The sequence below is a fragment of the Amphiprion ocellaris genome, chromosome 15 (genome assembly GCF_022539595.1).
Source record: "Amphiprion ocellaris isolate individual 3 ecotype Okinawa chromosome 15, ASM2253959v1, whole genome shotgun sequence".
In the NCBI taxonomy this organism is placed as follows: Eukaryota; Metazoa; Chordata; class Actinopteri; family Pomacentridae; genus Amphiprion; species Amphiprion ocellaris.
In genome coordinates, this window is record NC_072780.1 from 1,924,480 (window position 1) to 1,947,387 (window position 22,908).

The following is a 22,908-nucleotide window of genomic DNA, read 5'->3' on the forward strand; positions in this document are numbered from 1 at the left end:
GGAGTCGTAGTATTACTACAACATTTGTCAGAGGCAGAGACACAGTTCCTGTCATCAGTTCAACATCAATGGAAAGTAACCGCAGAGGGTAAAACCACCAGAGGGCAAAAACATCAGAGGGTTGCTTTATGAGTCAGTTACTAACAGCAGCAGCTGCAGCATCTGGGTCAGTGTATACTTGATGGACTTTTGAAGACTTAAATACAGTTTTATTAAAAGTTAAAAAAAAGTAATGTTTTTTATGTTCATTATGATCATGTCTTTACAAATTCCAGAATTATTTATTATGGAAACAATCACTTATTAATAAAAATGACTGGATATCACTAAAATGTCAATTATGATACAAAAAGTCTCGCAATTCTGTATTGACTCATCCAGAATGACTTGAAAATGATCCATAATTACAGAAAATTAGTCCAGAATGACATGAAATTTGTCCTAAATGACTCAAAAATTATCGCAAAGACACAAACATGATCCAAAATGACGAGAAAAGATCCAAGCTGACATAAAACTTGTTGAAAATGACTCAAAATTTGAACTGATGTGATTATGAGTGATTCTCTGAGCTTCTCTGTTGTTTCACCGTAAACATTTAAAAGTTCATAAATGTTACACAATCAGAGTGGATCTTTTTTTCAAATTGAGATGGTATTTGTTTATTTTTGTACTTTAAGAGCAACTTTAATTTACTAAGAGCACCGTTGTATGATTGCATGTGCTGCTGCACCACAGACAATCACATTTCATTTTCTGTAAAATTTTATTAATAACCTCAAACATAAAAAACAAACAAAAAAGTACAAAATGTATAAATAGTACGGTAACAGTCACTATGACAATACCTTATTATTATTATTAAATAACACATAACCCATAGAAAACAGTGAGATGCCTGCATCTCAAACTAAACACTGTCAAATACATAACATAAAAAGCTCATAAATAGCATTCTAAATAGGTTAAAAATAAAAAAAGAACAGCAATAAAAAAATATCAATCATTCCACAATGTCTTCTCGTGGTTTAGCTCAGTGAGTAGATTGAACACGGAGCAGGCACTGAGTGTAAACAGTCTAAGAGGTCGATAACAGTAGAAAAGGCTACATGGAAAACATTCCCCCAAACACATGGAATAAATGTACATTCTGGTTGGCTTTTAGGTGTTAATATGACGACAAAGGGAGTACTGAAGTGTCCTAATGCAAGGGTTGGTCAAGAAGTCTAGAGCTGTTCTGTGACCACTAGGGGGCGCATGTTTGGGATTATGACCACAGCAGCTCATTGTGGCTCTCTAATAGGGCCTTTCGACCAAAGAGCACCAGGTGCTAGGTTGGTTCAAAGTTAAGAGCCAGTGCTTTTTTGGTTCAAATCTCGTGCTGCCCCAGAACGGGTTTGTGTTTCCATTCAGAAGGAGCAAAGTTGGAGCTGCGTCATTGCGCCACCACAAAACGTGTGTACGTCACTGCGTACGTAGCCGTTCAACAGCGTTCACGCCGTACGGAAACCCACACAACAACAATGGAGGACTTCATTGGAGTGGTGTTCATGGCTTTGCTAGTGTGTCTCGCCATCGCTGAACAGCAAAACCTTCTGTTAGGGGTTACCCATCGGCGTCGCCGTTCCAATGCCCGGCGATCACGTTTGAGAAGAAAGGTATTTATCAAAGACGTTTGGATACTTAACAGTAAACGTGCTAGCGTTAGCTTAGCTACTGAGCTTCGACTACGCTTGCATTGATTACTTAGCGGTTAAACGCGCAATAAGTTGATGATCATATCTATGTTTGTCTTTTTAGATATTTTTAGATGTCACCCCGCCCTCTGCCCGTGACGTGCTTGGCTCTCAACTCTGGCCACCTCTGGCCCAGCAACGAGTTGGTGCCCGAAACGGCCCCAGTTTTTGGAGCCCGGAGCCGCAGCTCCGGTGGTCGAAACACAAAAAACCGGCGCCAAGTCGGGCGCCGGCTCCAACTCCGAACGGGCTCCACCCCGGTCGAAAAGAGGGTTAAATGCCCCAGTTACCAAATCTAACTCCCTGTGACTTCTTCCTTTTCCCAAAATGAATTGCAGTTGAAGGGTTGAACCCAACATGTTTACATAGATGGACTTTAAAGGAGCTTTTCAAATGTTGCAGGAGCACTGGGAGCAGAGTCTCGCTGCACAGAGAAACTACTTTGCATGTATGTTTTTTGTTGTTTTTTTTAAAGGCGCTGTCTTAGAACTTTTTGATCAACCCCCATAATGCATCAGGAACTCTGAAACTCCTGAATTTTCATCTTATTTGTTTCCTGCTGAACTTTTGTGTGTCAGATCAGAGTCTGCACATCCCTACATGAGTGCTAGATTAGCATGTTAGCATGCTAACACTGGCTGATTTGAACACAAAACCTTAGCCACCACTGAATGCCGGTTCTGCAGGTATTTGGTGATGAACTCAGGTGTTGGACTGATTAAAACTGATAATGGTTCTGGATGGAACATCAGAGGATCATTGGGGTTATTTCAGTTCATTCTGAGGAGAATTTCTTCTATGTTTCAGGGGAATCCACCCAACAGTTGTTGAGATATTTCACTCAGGACCATAAATGTAACGGTGCTTCAGAGGAACCAGGTTTGTTCCAGTCCATCACTGAGATGTTTCACAAAAAGAGCAAAGATTTAGACGTACAGGCAGCGCCACAGAACAAATCAAAGGGTCATCAGAATGATTCAAAAGCATCTCGTGGACACTGTGGATGTCTGCATCGACCTTCATGGATAATCCTCCTTCACCAGCAGCATGGCTTGTTAAAAACATCAGAAGTGGTTTGTAGGAAGACATCAGGAGCTGCTGGAGGTTCTTCTTAATGTCTGGGGCAGCGGGAGAGTCTCTGGAGATGCCGTAAAACTCTCTTTGACCAGTTACAGAAGGCTTCCAGCCGCTCTGAGAGCTCCACAGAGAACTTCAGAGCATCGAAGGCCGTGGAGACGTCAGGGAGGGATGGAGGCGTCGACTGAGGAACATCTGCACCGATCTGAAGACAGAAAACCAACAGGATGAACTCACAGGAAGCTGCTTTATTCTTCTGAGACAGCAGAGTTTACATCAACCTCATGTGTTTCTCTATAAAGACGGTTCATTTTAATGAGGAAATTCACAACCAAACAAGAAGTTTTACCACTTTAAACATGCTGTGTATGAATGCAAACTTTTAGTAAAGCAAAATGTCAATAAAAAAACTTAACTTTCTTTCTCTATAATTTATGGAGAGAAACTAAAGAACTAAATCTTTTATCATTCTTAGTTTATTTTATGCTTCATTCAGTTACATAATATTTTACTGTTTACCTTAATTATACATGAAGGTTATTTGTTTATATTAATATCCATGAAGGATACTTAAGTGTCTAAAAAACTTAAATTATCTGTGATTTTAATGATAATTTGATGATGATACATAAATATAATTCATAAGTCATATTTATGATTATAAATCAATATATTTATTTCAATAAATAAGCATATTTATTTATTTATTTAAATAAATATATTTATTCATATTCATTTTTAATTTATAAAATTTTTATGTTTTAATTCATTTAAATGTATTTATTTACATAAATAAATAAATAAATTCATGTTGTTTAGGTCAAAAAATGACCATTTTCTGTAAAAATGATCACTTTGTGTTCACTCTGACACATTTTATTGTTATTTTACATTAAGCATGCAAATTCTGAGTATTTTTGTGATTTTATTGATATCTTGGTGGATTTAGATTTTTTTTATTTAAATGAATCGAAAAAAATCTGCAAAATTACGGATCTTTTTTGTTTTTACAGAGTGAAAAAATAAATGATTTAATGGATTCTAAAGTATTTGATGCTGTAATGTTTATTTTTCTCTTCTATATTTGTAACAAAACTGTCAAATTAATTTATCTAACTGTCACAGAAAGTCATCAGAGTAAAATTAATGAAACATATTTTTGTGCTGATCCTAGAAGGCTTTCTAACTATTTCTTTTTAATTAAATTTGGAGCGTTATCCTTTCATTTTGCTTTAGTTTTTTGTTGCAGGCAGTAAAAAGTCTCTCTCAGTTTTAAAATTTCTGTTTCAGTCTGATTTCTGTGAAAGAATCCTTGTGAATGAACTGGTTTCCTCACCTGGTGCAGCGACGTGTTGACGAGGTTGGACAGCTGCTGGAGGTGGATGCTGCTGCTCTCAGCCCACTGAACCGACAAACTCATGTTTTCTTTTGCAGTTTTCAGCCAGTCGACGTGCAGCTTGAAGGACTGAGAGTAAGAAAAGAGCTGGGAGAGCGATTCATTGACCTGCAGGGACGATAAATACATGATTTAAATACTAAAGAAGAATTCAGACGGAGGATTTCCAACATGAACCAGAAGTGACATCTTAATTCCTTGATCCTCTGCTTACCTTTAATGAGCTGAAGTAGGCGGCAGTGTGTTGGATGTGAGGAAGACTGTGGAGTCTGTGTTCGACTGCAGCAAAGTTCACCAGCTCCTCTTTAGTCTGTTTGAGAGAGGAAATGGATAAAAAAACACCAATATTTAATATAGTGCTGTAAATGAAAATGGAAACCAGATAAAACGTATTCAGTCAATAACTTAGATGAATAAACTGATTATGCATTGAAAAGCCATTTCAGATTTTGTTCACTTTCAGTTTAAATAAACCATTTCATAAATTTTGTGATAGAAAAGTATACCATACATGTTATTTTAATATTTAGTTAGCATAAAACTGGAAAATTCCATGTAAAAAAACAACTATTTACTGCAGCAATGAATGACTTTTGTCTGCTTATGTTTGTTTTCTATCTACCCAGCATCTTTTCATCCTCTTTTTTCACAGTAGAATTACATTTAAAAGCATAAAATCTTGCCACAAGTAAACCTTGAAAAAAAACCATCATGACAAAATGAAACTAGGTTTTATTTTATTTACTAAAAGTCAGAACTAACTGACTAACTAAAGCTTTCAGACTCTGCTGCGGCTCCAAACTGTGATCAGGTGTTTCCAGTTTGCTTTAATTAACCCTGAGGAGGATCTGGAATCTGAGCAGCTGTAGCAGGTTTATCTCTATTTATTCCCTGCAACGCTGTAGAGATGCATGTTTTTCTCAAATGCATTTTGGTCTTGTGGGGCTTTAAACATTCACATCATAGTATTTTTGCTGATTTAGAGTCTTTTTTCTAACTTTTCTGACTGCATGTTATTAAAAACTGAGTGATGATTTGTAATTCATGTCTTCCTAACAGACCTGGTGAAGGCTGAGTGACTGCAGTTCCTATTGAAGATGGATTTTCTTTCTAACAAACCGTTTGTCTGCCTACAAAAAATTAGAAATAAATATATTCTAGCAAATTTTGCAGTGTGCAGGAGTTTGTTTGAAGCTTTCCTCCCTCTTCTATGCACCTGTTTCATGAAATAAATGTGCCAAACAACGTCTCTATGGTGCTTTTTTCACCCTTATATGAAATTTTAATACTTTTTGTGCTGAACTGATGCAATACAGCAAAGATAATAATAAAAAATGAACATATAATCATAGAAACAGTATGAAGTGAGTCCTTACTAAGTCATGCAGCCGTTTGGATGAGTTCATCAGTCTGTCCACCTGAGGGATCATTGATCCAAACATGCCACAGAGGGGGGAAATGTGGGCGGGACGGCCTGACGAATGGACGAGCAGCTCAGCCAATAGCAGCAGGTAGAGCAGAAAAGAGGCGGAGCCGTAAATCACTGCAGAGACAAGAAACAGATGCAAAGAAAATGAACTAAAGTGGTGATTTTTTCCCCCTTATTTGCTTCTGTTCTACATTTCCTCTGAAGCTGTGGAGCATTTTTACCACAGAGATCCATCAGAATGAAATCTGTCACATTAAAGAAGCTCGAAGCTGTTCATTTCAAAGGGAGTTACTCAGAGTTTACAGCCGACAGGTGGCTGCTGGAAAGGAACACAACTCACATTTCCTCCCCTGTCTTTGACCCAGGCCGGCTGAGTGTGAATCAGAAAGAGAACCGCAGAGCTGCAGGGAAACTCGTTTATATTTCCAACCCCAAATCTAAACCACACGACCCGAGGAATAATCCTGAGGAGGCCCAGTTCAGCCTCCTTCAGTCTGTGTTTGTCACGGCAGAAAGGAAACAGGTTATCTGACAGAAGTGGTTTAATTGTAGGCGGCTGCCGTTGGAGCATCAACACAAAACAACAACAGAACACTGAAGCAACCATTTGGTCCAAAGCTCGCTCCACGCACTAGAAAAAATGCCCCTCTCAAAACAAGAAAAAGGAACTTTTACCTTGAAATAAGTGAAAAAATCTGCCAATAGAACATGTGAAAAATGGCTTGGTCAGATTTCTTGAAATAAGATATGATATTTAGAATACTGAGGTCTTAAAATTAGCTGGGAAAACTTATTTTAAGCTCTATTTTACCAGGATTGTCAAGCTTAGGTGTCTTAAAATAAGCCAGATATGCTAAAAAAATAGTAGTTTTTCACTCAAAACTAGATTTTTGCTTTCATGTAGCCTCCTAATTTGAAATGTATTAACCCTCCTGTTGTCCTCATTTACAGGCACCCAAAAAAATTGTTTGCTTGTTATATCAGTAAAACTTCTAATAATTTCTTAAGAACATTCAGATAAAAATCAACCAAAATCCAGCGAAACTCACTGGATTTTGCTTGATTTTTATCTGAATGTTCTTAAGAAACATTTTTAACATTTTTTTTTCCACCAAAAAATGTTCAAAGATTTCCCAAAAATGTTGAAAATGTGGACATCAGAAGTTTCACTGTGAAAATATATGTTTTCCACATTTTCAAACTTTAAAACGGGTCAATTTTGACCCTCAGGACGACACGAGGGTTAAACTTATTTTGAGTTTTCTTGAAAAATTCAACTCAAAACAAGATAATTTCAAGATTGTTTGACTTAACAAGATATTTAAGACGCATTGTCTTAAAACAAGTCCCTCCATCTGCTGAAATGTCACTTAAGTCAATTTATCTTAAATCAAGTGGAATGAGACATTTTGACTAAAAATAAGATAAATAGACTTGGTAAGATTGTGAGTTTTTGCAGTGTGAAACACATTCCCAGCATCCTTCACTTGATTTTGATTTCACATACTCTTCCATCCTGAGATCCAGACGTAAACAGAAATCAGATAAGAGCAGAGCTTCATATTGGATGAAGGTTTATGAAGCAAAAACAGGTCAGATGTGTTGAGTGTGGGCGTCTGAAAGGAGGAAACAGATTCATTTCTGCACAACGAGAGCTTCTATTTCTGAGAAACAAAGCCAAGGTTAGCAGGTCAGCTCACACATCACGCAATATATTCCATCATTAATATTCATGTGACCATGACCTGCATACAGACTGGTTATTTCAGGTTATTTCATGCATCAGTTCAGGTAAAAATGCAACTCCAAAGTGCCAAAGCAACAAACTTCTAAAAACGATCACAACGAATCTGACTGAGGAGGACAGATGGCGATACTTAATATATATTTAAGGGTAATTCTGCCTTCTAGTTTATTTTTTATAGTATATTAACAAGTAAACTGCAGAGCGCTGGGGACGCAGTGACACTCATATCCTTATCTGGATGACAAAACAAAAGCAAATTATTCCTGACATTAAGATTTCTCAGAATTTACTGACTTTTTGCATCAACTTTGACTCATGAGAGTGTTCAGTTGACTCCTGAAATAAAATCAGATGTCAATAATCTAATTATAGATGTTACTTATCTCTAATTTCTTGTTTTTTACTCAATTTCTTACATCATTGCTGCACTGCCTGCTCTACGTTCCGTTTTAATTACCCCCTGACGACAAATAAAGTTTACTGAATCTGAATCTTAATGAAGTAAAGAAGGTTTTCTATGTGTCCAGAAGAAAAAAACTGGGGCGAGGCAGTAGACATGATCATTCATGACCTGTCAAAGATTGTATTTGCAGTTAAAAACATTCAAACACATGAGAAACAGAGGTTTTGTTTTTTACATATATTAACTGCTTTCTTGTTGATCTTGGACCTTCAAAGAAAACATGCAAAACCCACAAATCTACCTCTAACAAAATACTTTCTAAATGTATTCAGTATCACTCCCCTTTGTTCTGTTTTTGCTCTATTTTTGGTCTCCATCGGCTCTTCTTTGAAACATGAGGCTCTTTAGCTCCTCGATGCTAACTAACTAGCTGCTACTTTCAGTTATCTGCCCTATGGCGCTGAGCAGGTCGTGTACAGAAAGGTTATTGGAACATTTTCACTAAATAAAAACGGCTGAGAAATGCAGCTGGAATGACGTCAACACAGCAGAAGTTATAAAACCGAAACAATAAGAGGAAAGCATGAAGCTGAGGGAGTTCACAGCTGACTCTGTGGGTTTGTGATGATGATAAGTCATCACAATGTTTTAGAAATGGAGCAGCAAAGCATTTCAGTGGTTTCTGTACTTTAATGTTTTGGTTTCTTCAGTCAGATGAATAAATATGTTTGAATTCCTCCTCAGGATCCTCGAGCTGTTCGTCTTTAATTCCCTCCGATCCTCTGAACTTTGTTTTGTCTCGGCGTCCTAATCTCCCTCCATCACTGATGATCTCGGCTCAGGAAACAACTCTTTAATCAAGATTACTTCATGTCTGTAAATCTATCCGCTGCTTTATGCAACTTCAGAAATCCCGTATCCGTGGCAACAAAGCAGCGAGCTGTCCGTTGGTGAGGTCATGGAGGAGGAATGAGAGGTATGCTGTGGGTTTCTCTGCTCCGGTTGGAAAAGGGAAGGGGAGCAGGTCTGAGTCACGTTAATCTCCGGGTGGTGACGCCTCCGGCTGCAACATTTACAGAAAACATTCACTTTGTCTGAGTGTCCGAGCTCTTTAGACGACCCAACGGGACTCTGAGGGATTCTTTAGAGGTCGCAGGTCAACAAAAGCTGTTAAAAAAAACCAAAACCTCTGGTTCTAGTGTCTTTGAATGTTTCTAACCATAAATACAACCTTTGACAGGTCAGAATGATCATTTTTAGAAGCTGATATCAATTAAATGAACACATTTAATGCATGAGCTGAAAATGAATAGCAGATTTTTGTAGTTAAAATCAGAACTATTTGTTTAATATTAATGTTTTGAGGATTTTTCAAAGGTAAATATTACCTGATATGTTCTAGAAAATAGCATTATATTATACTGTGTATATATATATATATATATATATATATATATATATATATATATATATATATATATATATATATATATATATATATATATATATATATATATATATAAAAAATATATACATACTATATAACTGCATGCTTAATAACAAGTACTACTATTGCATATGTTGTCTTATACTACTGCATTTTTTACAACAGGTCATTTTTAGTGTTTTTTACAACATATAGTACTACAACACTTTATTAATTTTTTAAATGTTATACTAATGCCTTTTTAAAAACAAACTATACTACTGCATTTTATTACATGTTGTACTATTACGCTTTTTTCCAACATACTATACAACTGCATGTGTTATGACTGATCATACTAGTGTGTTTTTCCAACATGCTATAGTGTGACTTTAGTTTGACCTCTTTCAGGACATGTCCCCTCTGGTGTAGCTGGATAGTACCACATCAGGCCCTCAGAGTACTGCGATTACCAGCAGGTTTACTCAACAACACGGAACATGTAGGAAACCCTTGACCTACTGCACCAGAGAAATAGCTGGTTTAAGAGGCGTCTTGACCCTTAATACCACCTTATACCACCCAGATCCCCCTCACTGCACAGCGATATGAAACGTCCCAAATCAAAGAATAAAAAGTCTGCTGATTGGACAACACAAATCTGACAGTTGTCTTAAAATAGAGTCGGACAGCTTCGTACTTTCCCTCGTTATCGTTTGAATTTATTCAGTCGAGTTCCAGGGGAGGAAAGTGTCAACATGTGGCCACGAACTGGTCCAAGCAAAACATCCAGAACCTCAGAGCCGCATTGATTCATGAGAAAAAGGAGGAGGACACTGGAGTAGATTTCATACGCCAGAAAAAATAAAAACACCAGCTGCTCTGGGAAAGTCCAGCTGCAGTAATGATGCTGAGTTTACTGCAAGAGGAAAAGTTCCAGCAGCTCGTTATTGTCTCTCCATCGGCCACCCAGATATCAGAAAGTGTTTACAGCCGCAGTAAACATGAAGTACGATAGTGAACAGGAGAAGGTTTCTACTCATCCTGCTGTGTTTCTCTAGTGGTGCTGCCAACTTAAACAGGCCTATATTATTATTATTATTACTAATATTGCTCAACATGCTGCACTCTGACATGTTTACGACATTTTAAACAACATGATGCCTTTTACGACACACTGTTTCAGCTCGTATTACACCATGTTTCTGTACAACGAGCTACACTATGATGCCATTTTTAACAACATGCTGCACATTTTGTGCTAAATACTGTCCTATAACATTATTATATGTGACTTTGTGCATCACAGCAGACTCCTGCTGTTGCTAAAAGTTGAATTTTTAAGAGACCTTTAGTGTGCAATCCTTCCCAAACTGTCAGATTTAACATCAGAAACTTGCAAGCAGGACATTATTATGGCATCATCTCAACTAATCACAACTCCTCCCAGTAATGAGATAGCGGTTTGAGCTCCAGCGGTTTGATGGAACGTCAACTGGTTTGGTTTGGCAGAGGTTCGAAGAAATATTTTGTCTTCACTCATAAAACTAATCAGGACTAAAAACACCCCCAAAACAAATCACAACTTGCTGAATCACCTCGTAAACACCCAGCAGGAGTCAGTGATACTAATTAGTATGCAGCTGACTCATTTCAAAATGAATGTCAGCAGATTCGACTAAATTATGTCACAGTTTACGTTCACCTGAGTGTGTTTTTCAGGCTCATAGTAAGGAGGCGACACCTGAGACTTTAGAAGCTAATCTGTCCTCATACATTCCGTCCCAGGAGACGGATCATTAACCGGACTTCTGCAGAACAAAACACTTTGTGTTGAACAACCCAGAAACTCTGTAAAACTTCCAATAAATCTCTCCATTGCGTCTCCGACTTCTCGTCCAGAGAAGTTTTCTGGGTTCAGGTCTTTCCTGGTACCTGACACCAGGACTTCCTGGTGTTCTCAGAGGGTTTTTCTCCCTCTTCAGTCTTATTTCCTCCCCACGGCTCTGTCTTTTATTACTACACCTAAAATGCTGCAGAAACAATTCCCTGATTGAGAGTAGAATTGATGTGTGAGTCAGACGCTGAAGTGTCTAGACGGGTCGACGGCATTTCCGGAGCAGACAGTTGTGGTGAGTTTAGGTGGAACCTTTCACTGATTTCAGCCTGATAACATCAAATAACTGAGGTTTAATCACAGCAACTAAACTGTGTCTGAATCCAAGGAAGGTTTAAACCTCCAATCCCATTAACAGATGTTCTCTATTCTCTGTTCAGGCATCCAGATGTTGAATCAGTTATTTGTTATCAGCTGTTGCATCATTGGTTTGAACTCATGCAATAAGAGGCTTCGTGCTGAAATCGTTTCCACTCAGCCAAAGACACCGAATCTGGAAAATTACCGAAGAAAACATCAGCAGAAAAGCTGTCCTGTCGAAGTGAAAAACATGGAGCGGCGTCCAGTCATCATCTGGCAGAATAAACAGCTGTGACAGCGTTACTGCTCTCATGTGTTTGAGTCGTGTCGTCAGCACACGCCAACACACGGGGTCGCACATCATCACACGCTTCCTCCGTTTCCGTTCCACTTCATGCCTCCCTTCTGCTGAGTCAGACAAACAAACAGAGGAGTTTCCTGTTTGCTCCGAGACACAGAGCGGCTCTCAGTCCACCTCAACAGGTGCTCTGTTCACCCAGGAGGAAGCCGCCGAGCCTCAGGATCAAAGACGGACGCATAAACTTCATGTGTTTTCATGTGTCTGGCTTATGTAACGCTTTTTTTACAGTGTAAAAAAAAAAAGAAGATAATATTTGGGCAGCTGGGACACCAAAAAATACTGAAAAATACAGAATAATGACCATTTAATAAAAAAAATGTAATATTCTGTAATTTAAATGTATTTTCTCATCTTCACTTTACTTAAAAACCATGTTTACTTAACCTCCTAGCACCTGGCCTCCACATATATGGACATCTTTTTTTTTTCAAAAAGAGCGTATTGTTCATAATAATGTTAATAATAAAAAAATAACAACAATAATTGGTAGCAATTTTTATGCCATAAAATTTTCATTTTCTTTCTCTAAAAAAAAAAAGAATGTGTTTATTTCACAGCTACTGGTTTTAAATATTTATTTATTGATTGATTAATTTTTTACACCAGATGTGCAAATTTACAGTGTATTTTTGTAACTTTATCTATTTTTTGTGTATCAAAAATGCATAAAAAATTCTATAAAATTTCAGATTTTTTTTTAACCTCCTAAGACCTGACCTCCACATATGTGGACATCTTCTTTTTTTTTTTTTTAAAGAGCATATTGTTAATAATAATGATAATAATAAAAATAAGAACAATAATAATAACAATGTAAATATAATATTAATCTAATAAAATCTAATAAATACAATGATCAGATGTTATATATTATCCGATTATTATATTTGGTCTTTACTCCTTTTCTCAAATAACTAGAAGAAATCTAAAATGCAACCAAAGCTCGGGTCTGAGGAGATTAAGGAAATGTACATGTGTAAAAAGAATGAAATGACCTATACTGTGCATTAATATATTAAATAAAGAATATATGTGAATAGATTAGTGTTTTCAAATGTCTGGTTTATGTAATTTTTTAAGGTGTTAAAAAACAATAATATTTATGCAGCTGGGGCACCAAAAATTACTGGAAAATACTGAAAAATATATTTTTAAAAACTATAATTTTATGTAATTTAAATAGATTTTCTTAATTTACTTAACTTTTCCTGGTTTTATACTGTAGTTATACTATCAAATAACAGAAAATGTTCTGCTTTTTTTCCCTATAGTTAATTAATAGACATGTCCACTAATAAAAAGTGGAAAATGCTTTGTCTTTTTAATTTTTTTATTGTTTTTATTTACTGTGGACACTAACAGATTTTTTTAATGTAATGAGCTGCCAGTACTTTGTCTGTTATTTTATTTTTTAGAGTGCACCTTTACATCCTGTTAAACCTCCCTGTGATTTTACTGTGGGCACATTTTCTCACCCTTTATATTCATTTTACTTTGAAATCTCCTAAAGCAGTGCAGCTATCGGTTCAGACTCAGATTTCTGGACTTATCCGTCCTGTTAAATCGTCCGTGTGTCCTGCAGCAACATCACGTGTCTCCTCGTCCTGTTTCCTGATATTTCATCAAGCTCGCTGCAGACGGAGTGACATCATCCAGGAAGCCGCCGTATCAGCTCCATTCCCAGGAATTAACCCCTGATCCACCTCTGTTTGCACCCAGCTGGTGTTTTTGCCAGAGGAAGTGGACTCCAGATACCCTGAAGCCGTCATTACACTGAGATCAGGACACGCCCGTGAAGATATCTGCTGGGAAAGTTGTTCAAACCGGAACTATAACGGGTTAAAGATTCACAGCAGCAGCAGGCGTGTGAGTAATAAGGAGCAGTTTGGAGTTCAAAGAGCCAACAGTTGTGGAGATTAAAGGTTTACGAGGCGGTGAACACGCTGTTAAGCTGCTGTTTTCCGCCTCATAGGGCCGGTTGGTGATGTGACATAAATGCTGAGTCGCTGCGTGTCCTCATAGATGTGAGCTCATACAGTGAGTGTGCAGATTACATTACAGTAAGTGATGTGCGATGACGACATCACCGTCTGCTTCACCTTCAGACAAACACGCTCTCTGTTGCTCCGTGTTGCTCATCACATGTTTTTAACCATCAGTTAATAATCAGCAGCTTGTTCAGGGCGTTTTGGACGGAGATCGAAGCAGATTCACCCCAAAAACAGACAATAAAATGAGTTTCAAGAGCAAGAAACACACAACTCCAGATGTTCTTCTGTCAGTAGCTGATCAACCTTTCCTCCTCCTTCACCTCACAGCGACCACAAACACTTCCAGCTTCGCTTTCGCTTAATAAACCGTTTGTTTTTCACAGCTGGAGAAAGGAAGTCTGAGATTCAGTCTGTCTGTGAAAAACCAAGAATCTCTGACTGTTTGACCTCCAGATGACCCCGTGACGAACACCAAGAGCAACAAAATTATGTCTGCTCTAATACTTGTTTCGAAAAATGCTGCAAAGAACTCACAGTAATCCAGCCGGTAGTCAGGAAGTTTATCTAAGTCAGGTTAACGAGGAACTTAAATGTGCTAAAATCATTTAATAAACAGTTGCTATAACAGAATTTAAACAGTCAACTACGTTTCCTATTTTTCCAGCTTTTTTTTACCCAGAAGTAAAAAGTAAAGCATCATTTTGTCATTAGATTCGCTGCTATATACTTTTCTTTACTCTCTAATACCACTGAAAGAAAACTGCAGCTGTAAAATTTGAAGAATTTGAAAGTCATGACATCAGACTAAGGTAATATTTCAATTTTTGCACTCGAACTGAAGCTAAAACAGTGATTTTGAAGGGGAAAAATGTTATTTTCAAGCTGATAGAATCCACAAACTTAAGATGCCATTACCAAAACAAAATGTTCTCAGATTAAATATGCTTTTAACAGTGTAGAAATGCAAAATATTCAAATTAGGATGCTTTAACTAGAGCCCAAAACAACTCAAATACACTTTTTCTTTTCTTTTTTTCATTATAAAAAAATACACTTTTTCTATTGTAAAATGATCATATATTTAAGTGAAGATACTTTTACTACAATCTGAAACTGCTTAAATACGCTTTTAACAGTGTATAAATACAATATATTCAAGTTATGATGCTTTATGTACAGTCTAAAACTGCTTAAATATGCTTTTTACATTGTGAAGTGCTAAAATATTTAAGTTAAGATACTTCAACTACAATCTGAAACTGCCTAAATACATTTTTTACATTGTAGAAATTCAAAATATTCAAGTTAGGATGCTTTAACTACAGTCCAAAACAACTCAAATACACTGTTTACATTATAAAATGATAAAATATTTAACTTTAACTGCACTCTGATGTTACATAACACACTTACATTTTCATCTTTCATGTAACTAAACACATCTACACACTAATTAGAGGTACTTTACTCAAGCATTTGAATTTTTTGCTCCCTTAAACGTCTCCTCTACTACACATGTCATCACTAATTGGTGATTAAACTCAGAGTGTTTCTCAGCTTTTGTTTTGAGCCGCTCTGGTTGGAAACCCCCACATTAAACCGTACAGAAAGTAGCTTGGATCGGCTCCAGCGTGACTCAGGATCATGCATCAGCGTTAGAGACGATCAATCACAGAAAGGATCCGATAAACTGATCAATAACTTCTAATACTCTGAGTGAGTCCAGCTGAAAACACTCCACAAGTTTCTCATTTTCAACGCTTGTTCTGGAGCTTTTATCTGAGAATCTAAACACTGCTGAGGGGGAAATCCCTCACACACACACACACACACACACACACACACACACACACACACACACACACACACACACACACACACACACACACACGGGCAGCCAATCACAGCTCAAACTGAAGCCGAGCAGCAGCTTATTTGTAGAAGTCAAACTAAACGGATTAAACCCTGAAATCACAGCTGATGTTGATGTTTGAGCCTCAAAGTGCCTCAAATTCATTCATTCGTTCATTCATTCATTCATTCATTCATTCATTCATTCATTCATTCATTCAGTGAGTCTGAAATCCTCTCAGGCTGAAGCACATGTAGTAACCTTCCTCCTCCTCCTCCTCTCACCTTCCTCTGTCTGTAAAAGGAACATGAACAAACTTACATTTCATCTTTGTGCTGCTGCTGCTCCGTAGTAAACAAACCTCCTCTGAGCTCCGCTGTGTGTGTGTGTATGTGTGTGTGTGTGTGTGTGTGTGTGCCGTCGGTGTGTGTGATTGTGTTTGTGTGGACAAAATGTAAAAGTTCCCTTTTATAGCAAAGTGTATGACACATCACCTGAGTCATCAGCCATCGACGCCGGCCGGCCAGCCTCTCCCCCCTCCACCCTCTCACCCCCATCAGCTCCACTTTCTCTGTTGGAGCTCAAATATAAAGAAGCACAACAGGCAGAAAACACCAAATTGAGCAATTCTTCTTTTATTTTTTCTTCTTCCTCCTCCCTCCCTCCCATCCTGATGCCATCGCTGCTCTGTCTTCTTTTGTTCAAGTGAATTTAGCTGAGAAACTTCCTAAAACCAAGAGACTAACAAGGAAGATGTCAGTTTCTCCTCTATGTATCTTTGAAATTCTTCTTTTTAAAGTTCTGCTAAAACAGAGACTGGCAGGAGGAAGATTAAAAATGTGAAAACTCCTCTCATTTTGATGTTATGACTTCACTTTCTTCTTTTGTTTTCAAGTGAAATTAGTTGAGAAACTTCCTAAAACTAAGAGAAATAAAAGGAAAATATCAGCTTTTCCTCTATATTTCTTTACAAATCTTCTTTTTTTAAGTTATGTGTCTTCTGCTAAAACCTGTCATTTTGATGTTATGACTTCACTTTCTACTTTTGTTTTCAAATGAATTTTGGGCTGAGAATCTTCCTCTTTCTGCTGTTTACACACTAAACTGTAAGAAAGAAGAAGAAAATATAATGTTTTTTCTGATATCTATCTGCACAATTCTTCTTTTTCAGGTTTTGTACCTTCAACAGAAACAGATAAAAAAAAACCTGAAACTGGCAAGAGGAATATGAAATGTGAAAGTTCCTCTATCTTTCCTCAATTTCTACTTTTGTTTAAGTGAAGTTAGTGCTGTTTACAGACTAAACTAAGAGAAAGAAGATGAAAATGGCAGTTTTTCCTTCATATATCTTTGAAAATCTTCTTTTTAATGTTATGTTTCTTCTGCTAAAACAGACTCAAAATCAAAAATGTGAAAATTTTTCTCATTTTTATGTTATCAGTTTATGTTCTACTTTTGTTTTCAAATGAAATTAGCTGAAAAACTACTTCTGCCTGCTGTTTACGGAAGAAAATATCAGTTTTTCTGATACGCATCCTTCACATTTGGTCTTTTTGAGGTTTTATGTTCTCAGCTAAAACAGATTAAAAGAGACAGAGACAGTCAGAAGGTAAATGAAACGTGAATTTTGCTGAGAAACATCCTCTGCCTTCTGTTCGCAAACTAAACTGACAGAATAAAGGAGAAAACATTAGTTTTTCCTACATATATCTTAACAATTCTTCATTTTAAAGTCATGTTTCTTCTACCTAAACAGATAAAAAATCAGAAACTGACACAAGGAATGTAGAATGTGAAAATTCACTTGACGTTCTTCTGCTTTTAGAGATTCTTTACACCTTTTCTTTATACACCTTCTGCTAAAACATAAAATAATAAAGTTATAAACATCCTAACATCCTGATTATTAGTAATAAATGCCAGACTTTTACCCAATAATCCTGATTCATGGAACAGAAACTAAAACTCAAAGAGGAAATCTCACTTCTGTTTCCTCTGATGTGTTTGTTTTGGTGGGATTTCTAGAATGTGGAATAACGGTGGGTTTTTTCTTTACTTTTATAACTTCCTGAGTGGATAAAATCACCAAACTGAGCGCTGGAAAGAGACGAGGAAAACTGCACGGATTCCATCGTCTTTCTGTGGAAGATGAGGTCACAGAGTTCTGCAGAGTTTGTTTTCTGTGATGCGTCTTCGTCACTTCCTCATCTGTGCAGCACGATGACGAAAAAACTTCTGTTTTCGCTGGTCAAAGGTCGACTGAAGCAGCTTTAGTAAATATTTATTTTAAATACACGAATGAGGAAGAGTTTGTTGTGATGAACCAATGCAGAATGGCCGCCTTGATCTGCAGGTTTATGTTGCTTTTAGGTCACTTCCACCTCCCACATCACTCCTCTTAGCCAAATAAGTTATAAAATCTGACACCAAATGATGCATAAACGCAGGTAAAGATGAGCTGCTGTAGCTAGCAGGGGTATTAGAGGTGGTTGAGACCAAAAACGGACCTAAAAGAGATCGAATCCTGGCTCCAAACGAAAGATTGTGCCGTTTTCGACACATTAATTCAATAAATTTGTGAGTATTGGGATCAGATTTTTTCTGCCTCCAAGTGGCCAAAAAACGTCAATTTTTGCAGGTTTAAGTATGAATATGCTGTAAATCAGGAGAGTCAAATTCATCTTAGTCCAGGTTCCACATCCAGTCCAGTCTGATCTCCAGTGACCAGTAAAACCACAGCAGAATAACCTAGAAATAACCACAACTCCTAATGGTTCCTTTGGTTTACTGCAAAATATTCACATTTTTACTAAACATCATGAACAACCTGAAATTTATGATGAAAAATAAATTCAGTTTCATCAACATTCAGCCTCAGTTTATCATTTCCACATTAAAACTTCTAGATCACAGAGTGTCGACAAAGGAACACAACATTTAATTCAATTCAATTCAATTCAATTTTATTTATATAGCGCCAATTACAGTCAAATTGTCTCGAGACGCTTTACAGAACCCATATGCCTGACCCCCAGAGCAAGCCAAAAGGCGACAGTGGCAAGGAAAACACCCTTTTAACAGGGAAAAAACTAAAAACTACTTGGACGCTTTATCTAAAGCCTTAACCAACAGAGGGGGGCAAAACAATATGCAGGTTGGGAGTTTTCTTAACTCAGTTTTGTCCAATCTAAGTGCATTTATCGGGTTGATTCCCACCTTTATTTTGAATATCATATATGGTTCAGGCAATGTTGTCCTTTAAAGAGGTAAAGGTCTTCCACGGACACAGGCTGGGGCGATATTTGATCTGCCTTACACTTTCTTATTTAGTCTTATTTAGTCACCTGGAAGTGAACCAGAGAGGATTTACTGGAGGATCAATAAAAGTCAGACAAAAAAGACAAATAAACAACAAAAATAAGACAAAATATTAAAAAAATTAGATACAATATGACAAAAACAAGACACAAAATGATTAAAAAAAAAAGAGATACGGTAAACGACACAAAACAAAAAAGAGACAAAAAAGTTACAAAGCGACAAAAAAATGGACACACGACAAAAGAGACAAAAATGATGAAAGCGAGAAACAAAATGACAAAAAAGTAGACAAAAGACACACAAAACAACAAATAAAGCAAAACACAAAATGACAAAAATAGGACAAAAAACACAAGTGAGACAAAAAGGAAACACAAAATGACAAAAACGAGAAAAAAAATTACAAAAATGAGACACAAAAAGACAAAAGAACAATGAACAATCTAGTATTTTACTTTCTGATCCAAACAACTTGTCATGGTCTAGAAATGATTTTAAATTTATAGTTTTACTAATTTACAATTTGCAGTTAATGTCTTCTCTGGAATTTTTACACTTTGAGGGCCGGATTGGATCCTCTGGAGGACCACTTTTGGCCCACGGGCTGCATGTTGGACACCCCAAACAGGAATTCAGCAGAATGAACTCAACTCGACGCAAATACAGACGTTTTATTCATTTCACACTAATTCAACCTGAAATATTTAGCTTTTGCCTTCAGTTAATCATTTTAAAGAGTCCGATTTGGAGACTTAATTGAGAGTTTAATCGACTCATTAAGTCAAGTTTTTAAAGAAAAAAGACGTCCCAGCATGCATCGTTGGATGGTTAAAACTCCCCTCAGACTCTTCATTTTTTAGTTTAACCCTCGTGTCGTCCTGTGGATCAAAACTGACCTGCTTTCAAGTTAGAAAATGTGGGGAAAAAAATATTTTCACCGTGAAACTTCTGGTGTCCACATTTTCAACATTTTTGGGAAATATTTTGAACAGTAACATAACATTAACATAAAAATCAACCAAAATCCAGTGAATTTTGCTGAATTTTGGTAGATTTTTTTCAGAATGTTCTCAAAGAAAATATTAGAACTTTTACTAATATATATGTAATCATTTTAGATATTTTTAGGATTTTTTGGAAAATTTTTTGTGATTTTTTGCAAATATTAATATTTTAAAAAAAATAATTTTTTAACATTTTATTTCTTGCCAAATTAGTTGTTGTTGTTGTTTTTTTTAAATAAAAAATTTAAGGGAAACTTTTAAGGAATTTTTGGAATTTCCTTCCTGAAGATTTTGCAAATTTTTATACATTTGGGGAAATTTTTTGCTGAAGTTTTGGATTTTTTTCAGACAAGGAAACAGTATTTTGTAGTGGCTGTAAATGAAGACAACAGGAGGGTTAATAACGGACACATGCTTTAATATTTATGACAGCTTTAACTACAATGTTTGCTATAAATCCACATACTTAATGTTAAATCCGCTAAATGTTGTGCTATTAATGGAAAAATGCTGTAATAATTATGTAAGTTTTCAGATTTTAAAAGTTAAAACTTTTCTCTAACAGTAAAATATGGAATGAAGCACATTTTTAACCCTAAAATGAACAATATCAATACATTTCTATACCGTAAATGCAGAAAATGTTTTACCGTGATTTTACAGTAGCGTTCTGGTGGAATTTTACTGTAAAACAACTATTTTTTACAGTGTACATTTCTGAGGCAGCAGATGAACTCATATTTCAAAGTTGAACAAACTATGATGCCAGTAAAGTTCCATTTTTGGACCTCCGACAGTCTGAGGCATCCAGAAATCATTTTTCCTGCGTATTATTAATATTTATCTAATCTGTTCCTCTCAGTGATTTCCTGAACTTCGTAATTATCTCAGAGAAGCGTCATGAAGAGCGTGGTGTGTAAATTCTACTGGAGTGTAATCTCTGAATGTTTCTCAAACTCTGGGCACCAAATCAACCGTTTCTGAGATGATCTGAGCTTCTCTGCAAACTTTCCTCCAACGCCAGAACTTCCACCAACATCAGCACTTTCCTTCTCAACATGTTTCATACACTTGATCTGTTAAATTTAGGTCTGGAATCTTATTTTTTTAATATTTCAGACGTTATTTGAGTCGTTTTGTTCCTGATTCTCTTAAAGTTTGCATGTAGAAATCCTGTGTACACTGTAAAAACAAGAAAATAAATAAACTGAAGAGTTTTTAACTACAGTTGTTTAAATATTTTTGTGCCTATTTTGTTAAATTACAGATGAATAATTCATAAAATCATAAAAAAACAGCAGATTTATTTCTTTGCCATTTATTTAAAGTCTCAAAGTATTTTCTTTTACAGTAGATGTATAAAAACATGAAAAGTGAATAATATTTTAGTTTAAATAAAGAGGTTTTATATGTAAATCTTGACACAGATAGGATAAGTTTCCATTTTGTACAGAACATAGATTTTTTTTCACATCAAAGCAAAGTAAAATTTATCATAATTTTACAAATATTTTGTAAAAATTTTTTCCAGAGAGAAGTGTTAAATTCAAGTTTATTACAGTAAACATATTTCTAAAATTAGATTAAAAAATTTGTGACCATCTGGAAAAATATATTGATTCTGTATTTTTTACAAAAAAAAAGCTTATTCTATGAGGAATATGTTATTTAGCTACAGAATATTTCACAATAAAAGTGATGAATGAATCATTATCCATACACGTAATTCATTTTTCCACACATAATTATGAAACATTTTTACCCTAAACATTAAAAATCCCCCCAAAATACATAAAATCTCATATAAAATTCAGACAATATTTTATTTTGGATTTATTTAGGGATCTTTTAAAAAAATTATTTTGTCATAAATTTTGTCTTAAATGGTTATTTTCTCATATTTAACTCTCTTTTTTTTTTACAAGAAATTTACTTTTTTAAAACCTTTTTTCTTTTTTGTATTATTTCATCAAAAATTTTGTTTTAAGTGATTATTTTCCTACATTTAACTCTTTTTTGCAAGAAAATAATTTTTTAAAAACCTTTTTCTTCTTTTTTTTTGTATTATTGGGCCATACATTTTTGTCTTAAATTTTTATTTTACCATATTTAACTCTCTTTTTTTCAATTACTTTCTTAAAACCTTTTTTTCTTTTTTGTATTATTTTGTCATATGGTTATTTTCCTCTATTAAACTCTTTTTTGTTACAAGAAAATTACTTTTTTTTAAACCTTTGTTCTTCTTTTTTTGTATTACTTTGTCATAAATTTTATTTTAAATGGTTATTTTCATATATTTAACTCCTTTTTTTGCAATAAAATTACTTTTTTAAAACCTTTTTTTTAAACTGGAAATGATTGGTACAAATGGAAATTCCAGAATAAGAGCGGGTTAAACTCAGGTTAATAAGTCACGACCGACTTGACTCAGGTCCAGTCATCCTGAACCAAAGAGTCAGCTGAATAAAAGGTAAACTGTCAGTAATCACAGCTTTATTGGCTCATTTAATGCATTAAACAGGAGTCAGAACTGCACCGTCAGGGTGGATGAAAACTGCAGTTTCCAAGAAGCCGCCGAGTTTCCTGCTTCTTGGGAAACGTTTTTTTTTTTTTTATGTTAAATCTCCACCCAACGTACCACCTCCCCAAAACCCAACCCCCCAAAAAACCACGTCTGATCACAGATGGTGTTTTTCCCTCTAACGTGAAGTGCTGACAGTGAAAGTGGAAACTCGGGGAAACACGTCATGACGGTTCATCACAGATAACGCCATATGGGGCAACGGAGAGGCTGCTTTTCACACTCAGCCCCACTCGTTTCATCATTTCCCCAACAACCCACGTTCCGGATATTTCTTGTCCCTCCCTCTCCGGCCTGACCTCTGCTGAAGGGAGGAATGAGAGGAATGCAGCAGTGAATGGAGAGAGTGGGGGAGGCGTTCAATGACTGATGGCTTCTTTTCTCCTC

At 36.1% G+C, this 22,908-nt stretch overlaps 1 protein-coding gene across 1 annotated transcript; it reads right to left on the reverse strand.

Annotated features, from left to right (window-relative positions):
* Window positions 1-480: 480 nt before the first annotated feature.
* Window positions 481-16,064, reverse strand: LOC118470005 (uncharacterized). The gene is made up of 5 exons (XM_035946322.2): window positions 15,937-16,064; window positions 5,586-5,752; window positions 4,424-4,519; window positions 4,150-4,317; window positions 481-3,018 (listed from the first exon to the last, which is right to left on the reverse strand). Exons 1-5 carry the CDS (start codon window positions 15,941-15,943, stop codon window positions 2,848-2,850), a joined length of 609 nt encoding a protein of 202 aa, XP_035802215.1. The 5' UTR covers window positions 15,944-16,064; the 3' UTR covers window positions 481-2,847.
* Between the last annotated feature and the right edge of the window lie 6,844 nt (window positions 16,065-22,908).

Coding starts and splice junctions, on each gene's coding strand:
- LOC118470005 (XM_035946322.2), bottom strand. Junction 4,520..5,585: donor CCAAACGGCTGCATGACTTA/GTAAGGACTCAC, acceptor TCTCTCAAACAG/ACTAAAGAGGAGCTGGTGAA. Junction 3,019..4,149: donor TCAACACGTCGCTGCACCAG/GTGAGGAAACCA, acceptor TTCTGTCTTCAG/ATCGGTGCAGATGTTCCTCA.